Source organism: Lepus europaeus, chromosome 17, assembly GCF_033115175.1.
Source record: "Lepus europaeus isolate LE1 chromosome 17, mLepTim1.pri, whole genome shotgun sequence".
Classification (NCBI taxonomy): domain Eukaryota; kingdom Metazoa; phylum Chordata; class Mammalia; order Lagomorpha; family Leporidae; genus Lepus; species Lepus europaeus.
This window is the reverse complement of record NC_084843.1, coordinates 61,667,027-61,681,722: the sequence shown is the minus strand read 5'-3', so window position 1 is coordinate 61,681,722 and position 14,696 is coordinate 61,667,027. Positions and strand designations below refer to the sequence as shown.

At 43.4% G+C, this 14,696-nt stretch overlaps 1 protein-coding gene across 1 annotated transcript in view; it reads right to left on the bottom strand.

Annotated features, from left to right (window-relative positions):
- MCU (mitochondrial calcium uniporter) overlaps positions 1–14,696 on the bottom strand; it is a 211,110-nt gene that overhangs the window by 17,652 nt on the left and 178,762 nt on the right. The window contains exons 5-6 of the mRNA XM_062214756.1: positions 1,902–2,062; positions 76–279 (exon numbers count right to left, since the gene is read on the bottom strand). Coding sequence (XP_062070740.1) covers positions 76–279; positions 1,902–2,062 — 365 coding nt within the window. The remainder of the gene's footprint in view (positions 1–75; positions 280–1,901; positions 2,063–14,696) is intronic.

Sequence of the window (14,696 nt, the reverse complement as noted above, 5' to 3'; positions counted from 1 at the left end):
AGAGAAAAGAGAACTACTTTGACAACCAAAACTTCATTCTTTCTCATAAAAAGTTACCAGGAGAAGAATTCTTACCTGGCGTGTCATTACAAAATATGCATACATTGCCATGGCGCTTCCGTAAGTGATGAAGTAGGTGACTGGCTCCATGATGTCCCAGGAATATTCCCACCAGGTAAGCCGGGCCAAAATGCCAAACTGTGTGGCCATGTAGGCAAGGCCACCCCATAGCACCAAAGTGGTCCTCTTCTCAGCTTTTCTGCTAATCTCAATTCGTACCTATTGGGCACATGACCACTCGTAAGCCATTTTGTCACAGAACCAGTGAAAAGTTCTTAAACTGCTTTATTCTCACTAAAGAAACAGTCTCAGGCTCACAAGACACAGGATAGTCTTAATTCCAGGAAATATTCATATGACTTGGCTTCCTAACTACTATCTATAGTTTTACCAAATAAGATATCTCACAGGAATAGTATGTTTGGAGAGCACTCGTGTTTTATATTTCATCCTAGAAATAGCTGAAAATATGGGAGTAAATAATTTAGTTTCAATAGCTCTTCATCTAACCACAGGATTCTCTTCTTTGAAAGGGGGAAATAAGAACATACCAATGTTCTCTCACTGTGGCATCAAGATCTAATCTACTGTCAGTTTTAACTCAAGTGCTGTGCCACGGGTAGAACAACACAGTGAGTCAGAGCATGGACTCTGGACTGGAGCAGCAGAATTCAGGGCCCTGATCTGCGAATAACCACCATTAACTTCATTACAGGGTTGACCTAAGGATGAAATCAGATAATGCAGATAAAAAACACTTAGCACAGTTCCCAGGACACAGCAAATATGGATAATACAGCTGGGCCTCTGTGGACTCCATATTCACAGGTATAACCAATCACGATTTGAAAATATTTAGGGAATAAAACTTGCATCTGTAGCAAAAGTATGCAGATTTTTATCTTGTCATTAGTCCCTTAACAATACAGAATAAACAACAATTTATATAGCATTTACATTGTATCAGGTGTATAAGTAATCCAGAGGTGATTTAAAGTATTCAGTGGGAGGAAGTAGATGGGTTATATGCAAATTGTACACCATTTTATGTAGGGGATTTTAGCATAGCAATTTCAGAACCTTAGGGGGTCCTGGAAACAAACACAAAGGATACTGAGGAATGACCCTAATTATTTCTAAGAAATCAAAAGAAGCAAATTACCAAGAGATGCTCCCTTCCTTAATTCTTATAATCTAATTTTTTAAAATATAAACACTTGTATCATTATTAGGAAAAAGGTCATTCTTAAACATTCAAAAAAGTATAAAGGAGAAGATCAATCAAAATCCTATTATTGTATTGGCATTTTATAATACATTCCTTCTGATTTTGTCTGCTTGTATATAGATACATAAATGTATGTAGTCATATATATATCTATAAAACACATTTAAAACTTGGATCATAATGTGCACTGTTTTATACTTTACTTTCCATAATATGTCACAATATTTTCTACAGCAAATTAGCTCTACAGAGTCATGTTTAATAAATGCACAATATCCACATAATATTCACTTTTAATTTGGCTACAATCATTACCCATTATACTCAGAACCTTTCCTGATCAACAATTATGCCAATATCTGTTTGAAAGGTGGTAAATCTGGTTAAGGGTAGTATAGTCAGACCTCAAAGCTCTGAGTTCATTAACAAGGCTCCAAACTACTCCTTTTAAAATCCTTCTGGAGCTATGATTGGAAGACTTTTATGGTATAGTCCCATGAACTCGTAGACCAATTTGACTGACGTGACTTAATCACATAAAATTTAGAAGGAGAAACAGAAACAATATGCTGTGGCCTAACTCAAGGGAAAAGTCAGAGATGAGAATTTTCACCTTTTCCAGGGGAGCTAGTTGCTCTTTGAGCGCCTCTAGCCTTTCAATGAGCTCCCTCTCCTTGTTCAACTGGTGCTGCTCAATGCACAGCGTGGTGTAGAGCTGCTGGACCAGTGTCTTCACGTCATTCAGCGTGGCTGCATTTTCATGGCTTAAGAGGTCTGAAAGAAAGGGGTTGCCATTGAAAAAAAGAAGTGTGACATCAATGAAGAGTTGCTCTCCCTGAGATTAAAAACAGTAAGAACACGGCAGATTCACCCACCACAAGTATTCCACCTTCAGCACTGACCTGAAGGAAAGTGAGGGCGGCTTTTTTTTTTTTTTTTTTTTTTAAAGGAGTCATACAGAAATACAAAGAGTAAATTAATAGCTGGGAAGCTTGAAATTTTGAACAATATCCACCATTATATTCTTGGAAGTCTAAATGCTTGCTACATATGATGTTACAGCTGAGATATACATTAAGAAAAACAATGCTAATAATAACAATATTTAATAAATAAAGACACAAAGTTCAAGAACGTGGGCCGGTGCCGTGGCTCACTTGCACCATTTTTTTCTTGTCATTAGTCCCTTAACAATACAGAATAAAAAACGATTTACACAGCATTTACATTGTATCAGGTGTATATGTAATCCAGAGATGATTTAAAGTATTTAATAGGAGGAAGTAGACAGGTTATAGGCAAATTGTATACCATTTTATGTAGGGGATTTTAGCATAGCAGATTTCAGAACCTTAGGGGGTCCTGGAAACAAACACAAAGAATACTGAGGAATGACCCTAATTATTTGGGTCACTTGGTTAATCACTTGGTTAATCCTCCGCCTGTGGCGCCGGCATCCCATATGGGCGCCGGGTTCTAGTCCTGGCTGCCCCTCTTCCAGTTCAGCTCTCTGCTGTGGCCCAGGAGGGCAGTGGAAGATGACCCAAGTGTTTGGGACCCTGCACCCGCATGGGAGACCAGGAGAAGCACCTGGCTCCTGGCTTCGGATCAGCGCAGCCCAGCTGTGGTGGCCATTTTGGGGGTGAACCAACGGAAGGAAGATTTTCTCTCTAACTCTACCTGTTAAATAAAACTAAAAAAAAAAAAAGTTCAAGAATATGTTAAAAACAGGAAAGGAAATCAGCCTGATTAGGACACTTATTAAAATGCTGATTTATAATTTATCTGTGGATGTACCATTTGAATTGATTTTTTTTCCTTGAGTAAATCCTAAAGAAAAATATACATTTCAAATTTGCAAATGCAAAAGGTATAAATAGAAATAGCATTATCCTAATAATCTTAACTCCCATAGCATACCAACTCTTACTCATTCCTGTTGAAGAAAGACAAAGAACAGCGTATAGCTCTCAATATCACATTAGTTCTACAGGGCATGAAATTACAAGAATAATTCAAAGAGCGAAAGATTAAATTCTTTGATTCAATGTCCTCTATTGAGAGTAGTATTTCTTTCTAGAAATCTAAAAATCATGCTTTAAGAATCTATTAAAACCTCAGCTGATTTCAAGTATGAAAGAATTAAAACTAAAAAAGACATCAGAAGCAAACCTTTGTTTCAGAATCTTTTTTTTTTAATAGATTTATTTATTTAATTCAAAGGTCAGAGTGACAAAGAGGGAGACATAACAGAGAGAGAGATCTTCTATCCACTGGTTCATTCCTCAAATGCCTGTAACAGCCTATGCTGGGCTGGGCCAGAACCAGCAGGCAGGAACTGCATTCAGGTCTCCCACGTGGGTGGCAGCACCCCAAGTACTTGGGTTGACATCTGCAGCCTCCACCCATACTGGCAGGAAGCTGGATCAAGCAGGGCCTTGGGGGCCGGCACTGTGGCTTAGTAAGTTAAGCCTCTGCCTGCGGAGCTGGCATCCCATATGGGCACTGGGTGTCCCGGCTGCTCTTCTTCCAATCCAACTCTCTATTTATGGCCTGAGAAAGCAGTGGAAGATGGCCGCTGCACCTGTATGGGAGACCTGGAAGAAGCTCCTGGCTCCTGGCTTTGGATGGACTGGAGCCCCAGCCGTTGTGGCATCTGGGGAGTGAACCAGCAGATAGAAGACATGGCTATCTGTCTCTTCCTCTCTCTGAAACTCTGTCTCTCAAATAAATAAATAAATATTAAAAAAAAAAAAAAGAACAAGCCCTCTGATATGGCATGTGGGCTTTGCAAGCAAGGGCTTAACCCACTGCACCACAATACCTAGACCTCAGAATCTTATTAGCTTTAAATGTGACATTTTATTAGGCACAGGATAAGGTTAGCCCTCTTCTAAATCAAAATTAGCCACTCAGAATTCAAATATTCTTCACGATGCATAGCTATCATGAAAATCCAATGAATGAAAACATTCAAATAAGGATATCAAATTGTATTATAGAAGAGCTAATATAGTATGATATGGAATAGCATTTAGCACAATATTTTCCATACTTCAGTAAAAGTGTGCTGAATTAATGAAAACAGATAAAAAATACTTTCCCAAAAGTCATGTAGGGCAACAGAATCTTTTTTTTTTTTTTTTGGTAAAGATTTATTCCACCTGCTGGTTCACTCTCCACATGGCCACAATGGCCTGGACTTTGCCAGGCAGAAACCAGAAGTCAGTTGAGCTTCTTCTGGGTCTCCCACGTGGGTGCAGGGCCTAAGATCTTGGGCTGTCCTCTGTTTTTTTCCCAGGTGCATTAGCAGAGAGCTGGATCAGAAATGGTGCAGCTGGGACTCGAACCAGTGCCCATATGGGATGCTGGCGTTGCAGGTGGCATTTTAACTTGTTACGTCACAGTCCAGCCCCAACAGCATCTTGTTTGTTCCAAAGTTACAGCTCACATTTGCACATAACGTTAGATGGCTGAAGTCACATGTCCAGAATGTTGGAGTTGAGTGGCAGAGTCCATGTCTGCTGACTCCCAGACCTGGGCTGAGTTCTAATGCTTCCACGTAATATTTCCCCTTTTCGTTCTGTCCCCTTTCAAAGACATACCTCAAGTAGGTATAAATTACCTATTAATGAAATCCTCTTACACACATTATCCTATGTTATCCTCAAGATAAAAGAATGAATAAGCTTAGTGCCCACAATCTACACATGTATCAGAAATAAGATTAAGAAATATTTTTGCACAAGGTACTGATTTAGTCATTATAGAAGGGAGAAAAATCAAATAAGAGCTGATGATCTTTCTTCTTAATGAGGTCTAATATGATATTCTTAAAATTTCAGTAGGGAGCTATGTCAATTTTCTTTTTTTTTTTTTTAAGATTTATTAATTTATTTGAAAGGCAGAGATAGAGAGAGAAGGGGAGACAGACAGAGACAGAGAGAGAGGGAGAGAGAGTCTCCTATCTGCTGATTAACTCCCCAAATGGACACCAGAGCTGAGGCTGGGCCAGGCAGAAGCCAGGAGCCAGTAGCATCATCCAGGTCTCCCATGTGGGTGCAGAGGCCCAAGCACTTGGGATGTCCTCTATGTCAACCTTCAATACCATCATATTTCAATACACTGTATTTGCTTAGAAAACCAAGGAAGTAAGGGAACAATGAGGGGAGAGAAGAAGGAACCAAACTAACAGAAACTCTCATTCCCTTTTCCTAATGAAGCATGGACATGATGAAAATTACCAAATGCAGAAAGACAACCATAACCTGAGGATGTATAAAATTTGAAACCAGGCTTAACATTTGTTTTACAAGAAAAATAAGTTTCTATGAGAATATCATTCATTGAAGACTTGTTAGTGTAAAAGGTCATATTCCTTCTTTTCTGGGTGTCGGGGTCATGGTCACTGAGGTCATCTCAAGAGCACAGTGTGACTGTCCCACTCATGGGAGACCTCCTGGGCCCCAGGAGCCCGACTTCTTGGGTCTTCCTGTCTCGGCGCCTCATGCCCGGGAGTCTGGGCAGGGGTGCACCCAGGCTGCTAACTGCTGACTCAGCAGACGAGGCTGTGGGTCTGTGTTTTGTGCAGATGAAGCAGAGGGCCCGGCTGGTCAGTGCCCTGAGACACGGAGTCCCCTGATGGACTTGGGGTTGTGCGTGGGAATGTCTCCTCCCCACTGCCCAGCTGGCCTTCACAAGGGTTATTCTCACTCCTTGCTCCTGCCACATCAAGGAACAGGCCTGCCCATTCTGGATTCAGGTTCCTTCCCACATTCTGACTTGGAGTCACCTGGCGTTTCACGTCGTCTCTGACCTGGCCACTTGCAGGTGTGTAGTGCTTTAAATGTTGCCGCTAGATGTTGGGGGCATTTACAACTCCTGTCTCCTCCTCATGCTTTTCCAATTTTGCTGTTAAGGAGTATGGACGTCAGAGAAGGGAGCACGGAGACATCACTGAAAACAGTTCTGTGATGTGATCTGCTGGTTTTCAACAGCGACTTTATTCCCTTTTCCTTAGAAACCTGAGACCCCACTGTCCTCCCTGCCTCGAGCAGAGGGAGTCCCAGCATCCACTGATGGCTCAGCCCCTGCTCGGTGGCTTGGGCAAGGCCATGTGGTGTTGGTGCTGGCGCTGCTGACCAGGCAGTGAAGGACACCTGGTGCTCACCATTCTTGCTACGTGCTCCGTGGGCCCACACGGCCACCTTTGTGCCAGCCGCTATCGCTGGTCAGGGTCAGCAGCGCCCTGGATTGGGCCTGGCTGCAGCCTCAGCGCCCACACTCCCTTTCCCTTTGCTGTGTTGTCTTCTCATCCACAGAAATCTCTTAACTGTCTAAGATGCTGAAATCCTGGCTGTTTGAGAATTTCCCCAGGGCGTTAGCACAAGCACGTGGCACATGTGTGTGGACTCTCCCAGGGCAAAGTGTAGGGAGAGTGGCATTTGTAAGAAAATGACCCGTCCACACCCACACCTGACAGAAACACTGCAGGAAATCAGAGTGGTCTGCTGTCCACTATGTCCTGGGATCTCAGCCTGTGAAAGGCTGTGGACTTGAGCTCTGGATTAGAACAAACGAAACCATCAACCCAGCAAAGTCCTTACAAACCAACCCTGTCAACTCTAAGGTATGAAGAGGGGCGGCGGATTCTGCCTGTCCAGCCCCAGCGTGCCAGAAGCTACTGGAAAGGATCCAAGACTGGGAAATGACATAAACCTCCAACTTCCAGCCTCCCTGACCATGGCCACACCAAACTCCTGGGTGGTTCTGATCAGAAGAACAACCTCACCTGGTAAAGTCACATTTTTAGGGCTGGAGAAGGTGTCTTAGATCAAACTGCGGTAACTTTCCATGGCAAGCTGGCTTCTGATAGGGAAACTGTTCAGAATAAAATAGCCCAATGCCTGCCTTAGAGGAATCTGTTTCCCCAGAGTGTGAAACAGACAGGCGGATCCTGGATTCGTGGCCACTGCACCCATTCACAGAGGTGGCGGTTGCTGTGAGAGGCTGAGTGGTGTGGGCAGAACCAAGGGCCAGGCCACGTCCTCCTGAGCTGAGGTGTCCTGTGAGCCTCATCCTCACCCTGGGTGGGGCTCGGGGCTCTCTGGTCACTGAGGAGACCCCTGCCCAGTCTGTTGAACACTCACGTGCAGCTGATGCTGTCCCGGGCAGAAAATCTGCGGGTTTCTTTTGTCCAAGGTAAAAGTCATTAAAAGATATTTAAAGGCAGAGAGAAATGGAGCTTCCATCCACTGGTTCACTCCCCAAATGCATACAAGCACAGGGGACTAGGCCGGGTAAAGCCAGGAGCCAAGAACTCCAACCAGGTCTCCCACATGGGCAGCAGGGACCTAGGTACTTGGGCCATCACCCGCTGCCTCCCAGCGTGCATCAGCAGGAAGCTGGGCTTGGCAGTGACCTTGGGACTGGAGCCCAGGCTCCCTGGTATAGGATGCAGGTATCCAAAGCAGTGTCAAACCCTTCAGGGCCAGGATGTCCTTGGGGCTTGGGGACCTCAAAAGTGGCTAGGCCAAGCAGCTCTGAGCCAGGGGCACCGTAACGCCTGTGCCAATCACCCCGGCCCCAGCTGCCACACTTGTCAGGGTTCCCTTTCTTTTTCTTTTTCTCTTCTCTCTCCTCTCTCTTTTCTCCACCCTCCCTCCTTCCTTCCCTCCCCCCCCCTTTAAAAAGATTTACTTATTTATTCATTTGAGAGGCAGAGTTACAGAGAAGCAGAGGCAGCAAGAGAGACAGAGAGAAAGGTCTTCCATCTGTTGGTTCGTTCCTCAGATGGCCACAACGGCCGGAGCTGCAATGATCCAAGGCCAGGAGCCAGGAGCTTCTTCTAGGTCTCCCATGTGGGTGCAGGGGCCCAAGGACTTGAGTCATCTTCTACTGCTTTCCCAGTAGCTGGATAGGAAGTGGAACAGCTGGGACTCAAACCAGCACCCATATGGGATGCCAGCACTGCAGGTGGTGGCTTTATCTGCTAAGCCACAGTGCCTGTCCCTGGGGCTCCCTTTCTAGTACAGGAGCCAAGAAACGAGTCAGGTAAGGGAGTAGGGCTGGGTGATTCTTTACAACAAGATTTTATTTCTTTAATTTCCCCCAAAAACATTAAACTTATTCATCTCTTTAAAAAAAAGAAAAAGTTAATATTCAGGGTTGATGTTGTAGTGTACCGGCTAAAGCTACCACCTACAAAGCTGGCATCCCTGTGGATGTTCATATTCTGGCTGCTACACTTCCAATCCATCTCCCTGCTAATGGCCTGGCAAAGCAGCAAAAGATGGTGGAAGTGCTTGGGTCCCTCCTACCCACGTGGGAGACCTTGATGATGCCCCTGGCTCCTAGCCTCGGCCTGTCTCAGCCCTGGCCATTGCGACTGAGAGTACACCAGCAGAGAGAGCTTCTCTGTCTCTCTCTCTCTCTCTGTTACTCTGGTTTTCAAAATAAATCAAGATATTTAAAAAAAATTAATATTCATATTGTGAGTTTTAACTAGTTTTACCAGTTTTAACTAGTTTAAAAGTTGATACTCATCTTATGGATCCTTCTATGCAAAAAACATCCTCCTCCAGGTATTGTTCTGTGTTAGGACTAACCAAGAAAGAAATTCAGGTGAAAATGAGGAAAGTGGAGGTGAAGAAGTCTTTGTTCTCTGAAGGGCACAGTGGCTGGTGCCTGCAGACACAGCCTTTGGAAAGCTGTCCTGTCGAAATCAGCAGCCACTAGCCACGTGCTGCTTTTTATTTTTAACTAATTATTGTCTTATATGTGCATGTTTTCCAATTTGTATGCAGTATAGACAGCCATATTCAGCAAATTAAGATACACATTACCTTACATGCTTACTTAAGTGTTAAGAGAACACTTAAAATCTACTCTTAGCAATTTTCAAGAATACATTGTAGTAAGTTATAGCCACTAGGTTATATATTTTTTGAACTTATTCCTTACTGAAACTTTGTATCCTTTGTATTCTTAGATGACATTTCTGCAATCTCTAACATGCTGCTGTGGCCCGGGAAGGCAGTGGAGGATGGCCCAAGTGCTTGGGCCCTGCACCCACATGGGAGACCAGGAGAAGCACCTGGCTCCTGGCTTCGGATCGGTGCAGTGCGCCGGCCGCAGTGGCCATTGTGGGGTGAGCCAACGGAAAAGGAAGACCTTTCTCTCTGTCTCTCTCTCTCTCTCTGTCCACTCTGCCTGTCAAAAAAACCAAAACCAAAACCAAAACCCAAACAAAACAAAACAAAACAAAAAAACATGTTGCTACTTACGTTTAAGGTAAGACCAAATTAAATATTCAGTTTTAAGTCATGCTGGCTATATTTCTTATTTTTTTTTTTTGTATTTTTTTTAAACTTTTATTTAATGTATATAAATTTCCAAAGTACAGCTTATGGATTACAATGGTTTTTCCCCCCATAACTTCCCTCCCACCCACAACCCTCCCCTTTCCTGCTCCCTCTCTCCTTCCATTCACATCAAGATTCATTTTCAATTCTCTTTATATACAGAAGATCAGTTTAGTATATATTAAGTAAAGATTTCAACAGTTTGCACCCACATAGAAACACAAAGTGAAAAATACTGTTTGAGTACTAGTTATAACATTAAATCACAATGTACAGTACATTAAGGACAGAGATCCTACATGAGGAGTAGGTGCACAGTGACTCCTGTTGTTGACTTAACAACTTGGACCACTCTTAGTCTTTTTTTAAAGATTATTTGAAAGCTAGAGTCACAGAGAGGGAGGAAACAGACACACAGAGAGAGGAGAGAGAGAGAGAGGAGATGGGGGGGGGGGAGAGAGAGATCTTCTACTTGCTGGTTCATTCCCCAAATGGCTTCAATGGCCAGGACCGGGCCAGGCCAAAGCCAGGAGGCAGGTGCTCCATCTGGTTCTCCTACATGGGTTGCAGGTACCCAAACACTTGGGTCATCCTGTGTTACTTTTCCCAGGACGTTTGCAGGAAGCTGGATCAGAAGTGTAGCAGTTAAGAACTGGTGCCCACACGGGATGCCAGTATCACAAATGATAGCTTTACCCATTGTGCCAAAGTACCAGCTCTAGGTATTAGCTTTCTGAGTATGTATTATGGAAGACTTAGTGGACTTAAAAGGTTAAGATTTATTTTTTTTCCAGGTTTTCTTGATAGGAACAGTATGGTTCTTTTTAAACAAATGAATTTTTTTAAAAAAAGATTTATTTATTATCTGAAAGGCAGCATTAAGCGAGAGACAGAAGGAGAGATGGAGAGACGTTCCATCCACTGGTTCACTCCCCAAATGGCTGTAATGGCTAAGGCTATTCCAGGCTGAAGCCAGAAGCCAGGAGATTTTCTGGGTCTCCTACATGGGTGCGTGAGCCCAGGGACTTGGAACATCTTCTACTGCTTTCTCAGGTACATTAGCAGGGAACCAAATCAGAAATGGAGCAGCCAGGACATGAACTGGTACCCATATGGGATGCAGGCACTGCAGGCTGTGGCTTAACCTGCTATACCACAGTGCCAGCCCAGCCCCAACAGTTTGGTTCTAAGGTATTGGTATTTTTGTTAAAGATTTACTTATTTTTTGAAAGGCAGAGTTACAGAGGCCGAGAGAGAGAGAGAGAGAGAGAGAGAGAGAGAGAGAGGTGTTTTCCATCCACTGGTTCAGTCTCCAAATGGCTACAATGGCTGGAGCTGGGCTGATCTGAAACCAGGAGCCAGGAGTCTCTTCTGGGTCTCCCAGACAGTTACAGGGGCCCAAGGACTTGGACTATCTTCTACTGCTATCCCAGGCCCTAGCAGAGTTCTGGATCAGAAGAGGAGCAGCTGAGACTCGAACCAGCACCCATGTGGGATGCTGGCACTGCAGGCAGCAGCTTTACCTGCTATGCCACAGCACCAGCCCCTAAGGTACTGTTATGGTAGAAGAAAAGAGTAGGCTGTGCTCTTGACCCTGAAAAGTCTGTCCCTGTATTTAGAGACAAAGTTGTAGGAAGAAGGAAAATAAACCTGCTCATGTGTAACAACACTTGAGGATGATTAGTGTGTGCTTCACTAAGAAGCAGTTAGATGGTTACTACTGTTTCTGTACATGCCATCAATTCTGGCATAGTTAAGGTACAGAAAGGCAGAGGAGATATGCTAACATACGGGTCTTAAAATTTCTTTTCCACTGCAAACACGGTTTGGGCTTTTGGAGTCTCTAATAAGGCAATTGTTACTGTTGATATTTGGTTTGCCTGTTCAACCTTTCAAACCCCTAACATCATTAAGAGAGAAGCAAGGTCTCCAACGTGAGGAAAAGGGCTTAGTGTTGCCAATCAAAACGATTTTCCTTGGCACAAAAACTTAATTACCAGTGACACAGGGTATATTCCTTTCCAGGGTGAGGAGAAGGGTAGTTAATTACTACTTGAACATGGATTGGGATAAAAGGCTTTTATGCTCCTTTTCATATTCTTTCCTCTGTTCTGGATTTAGATTAAATTATAAACTCATCTAATTATAGAAACAGTTACTCCTCCCATCCTGCAGTGGTCAGAGAGGAAACCAGCTACATATATAGCTGTGGGAACCAAAAGAATGTGATGCAGCTTGTAACCAGCCTTACTGTTCTGACATGTTTCTGTCCCATTTCAGTATTCTCCGGCCTTTGCCCTCTAACTTTGCGGTTAGGTACAGGGGTTGCTAACAGCTGAGAATCCATGACTACCCAGGGACAGCCAATCCTACATAAACATCAAACGTGGCTTTGTGATGAATAAGCCCTCTGTCCTCAACGCCTAGTGAGATGTGTGAAATTAGAGTTAACTGGTACACACATTTATAGAGCATTTCTGGTTCCAAGATGCTGGCCATAAACAGAGAAAAGAATAAATAGGAAAGGAAATAAAAAGCTAAAGGGGTAAGGAGTAAGTAGAAAATTTGTGTCAAAAGTGAAAAACTGTCCTAGCAAAGTGTTCCTTCATGAACGATTGTTAACTTTTATTAGGAAAAGCAAATTTCTTCCATCTGTCCCATACATACAGAAAACCCTAGTGTTACTCCTCATTACCTGACACAGCAGTTCTATAATGCTTCCCATTTCTTCCCTCCATTTCCCCTCTTCACTAAAGAGGAGCAGTGTGGCGAGGTGGGCGTTTGGCACAGCCGTTAAGATGCTGCTTGGGACATCTGCATCCCGTGGTGCAGTGTCTGGGTTCAACTCTTGGCTTTGCTCCCAATTCCAGCTTTCTGCTAATGTGCGCCCTGCGAAGCAGAAGGTGATGGGTGCCTACCACCTACATGGGAGAGCCAGATTGCATCCCTGGCTTCAGGCTTCGGCCTGGCCACCCCTGGCTATTGTGGGCATTTGGGGAGTGAACCAGCAGATGGGAACTCGCCTGCTCTCTCTGCCTTTCAGATAAACAAAAATAAAATTTAAAAAGAGTCACAATGCAGTAAAAAGGAACGTGATCAATCATTTGGATGAACGTCATTCCTTTTAAATACAGAAATCCAAATGCCCTCTTACTCTACTCAGCTTGTCTGTCAGCATCTTTCTCAATCAGGCAGAGGAACATAAAAAGGTAGAAATAAAATTCAGATCTATTTTTTATTTTATTAAATGAAAAGATTTTCTTTCCTGTATTTTAAAAAACAGAAAAAATATTCATGGACTTAGACTTATTTGAGCTTCTGTGAGAGATGGTATCTGATGACAGAATCACTCACTGGCACATACAGAGCTAAGAGAACCTAGATGCATGAATTTAACGTTAAAAAATCTTTACGTGGCAAATCTCTACCTCTCTCTTTCTCTCTGTAACTCTGCCTTTCAAGCAAATACACAAATTTTTTTTTTTAAAAAAGAAATATTTATTTTATTTGAAAGGCAGAGTTGCAGAGAGAGAGAGAGGTAGAGACAGAGACAGACATCTTCCATCCGCTGGTTCACTTCTCAAATGGCTGCAGCTGGGCTGATCTGGAGCCAGGAGCTTCTTCAGGGTCTCCCGTGTGGGTGCAGGGGCCCAAGAACTTAGGCCATCCTCCACTGCTTTCTCAGGAGCATTAGCAGAGAGCTGGATTGGAAGTAGAGCATCAGGGTCTCAAACCAGCGCCCATATGGGATGCCAGTGCTGCAGGTGGTAGCTTTACCCACTATGCCACAGTGCTGTACCCACAAATTAATAGATCTTAAAAAAAAAAAAAGAAAGAGAGAGGGAGAGAGAACTTCTAACCTGGGAATCAGGGTATAAAGAAGAAACACACATTAGCATAGCGATAAATGGTCACTAGTCTGTCTATTAAGTTATCCCAACTTAATAAAATCTGATTCAATAATGTCTTACTATTTAAAGGATACTTTTCCACTCTTACTACTTAAAGGATACTTTTCTAAACTTGTTTTTCAGATAGTTCTTTGTCATATGGGCTGAACAAAGAAGAGACTCTGGCCTCTGGACAGCCAAAATGTTTCCCAGTTAACTTATTTAATTCACTTAATATAGAATAACCACATGAGTCAATGCAGAACACAAAACTGTAGTACCTTCCTTCAGAACACTTAAAAAAAAAGTAGAATTCAGAGAAGAAATGAATCACTCGAGAGTCAGTCAAAGAAAGGCAATTTTGACAGTGAGGAAGTAGGGGTTAGGAAGAAAGAGGGAGAAGGCCATCACAGGCGAGGAAGGGAGAGTGAACACTGGGATGGCACCCTTAGGAAAACAATACACGGTGCAGGGAAGGCAGGTAACATGCAAAGGAGGACAGAGGAAGTCTAAAACGCCAGGCGTGGACCAGATTATGATTGCATTTAATACTTAGGTCTTCACTCAGAAGCTTTTGTCCAAAAGACTCAATTCTCAAAGGCGGAATCCAAAAGAAGAGATATCTTAGGAGGCTAACAGAGGGAGTGATGGTGGTGGAGGGAGCATTACCGATAACAGTAAGTGACAATGTCAAAGTGAGAAAATGACCAAAAAAGACACAGCTTAAAATCCTATTTGAGGGGCCGGAACAGTGGCATAGAGAGTAAAGCTACCACCTGCAGTGCCAGCATCCCACATAGGCTCCAGTTCGAGTCCCGGCTGCTCCACTTCTGATCCAGCTCTCTGCTATGACCTAGGAAAGCAGTTGAAGATGCCCAAGTGCTTGGGCCCCAGCACCTGAGCGGGAGTCCTGGAAGAAGCTCCTGGCTTCAGAATGGCCCAGTCCGGTCACTGGCCATTTGGGGAGTGAACCAGTAGATGGAAGGCCTCTCTCTCTCTCTCTCTCTCTCTCTCTCTCTGCCTTTGCCTTTCTATAACTCTGCCTTTTAAATAAATAAATAAATCCTTTAAAAAATCCTATTTCAGAGGGCTATTTTAGTATTGTGCAGAGCCTCATGGAACCTGGATTGAAAAGAAAACTCTGAAATATTGACT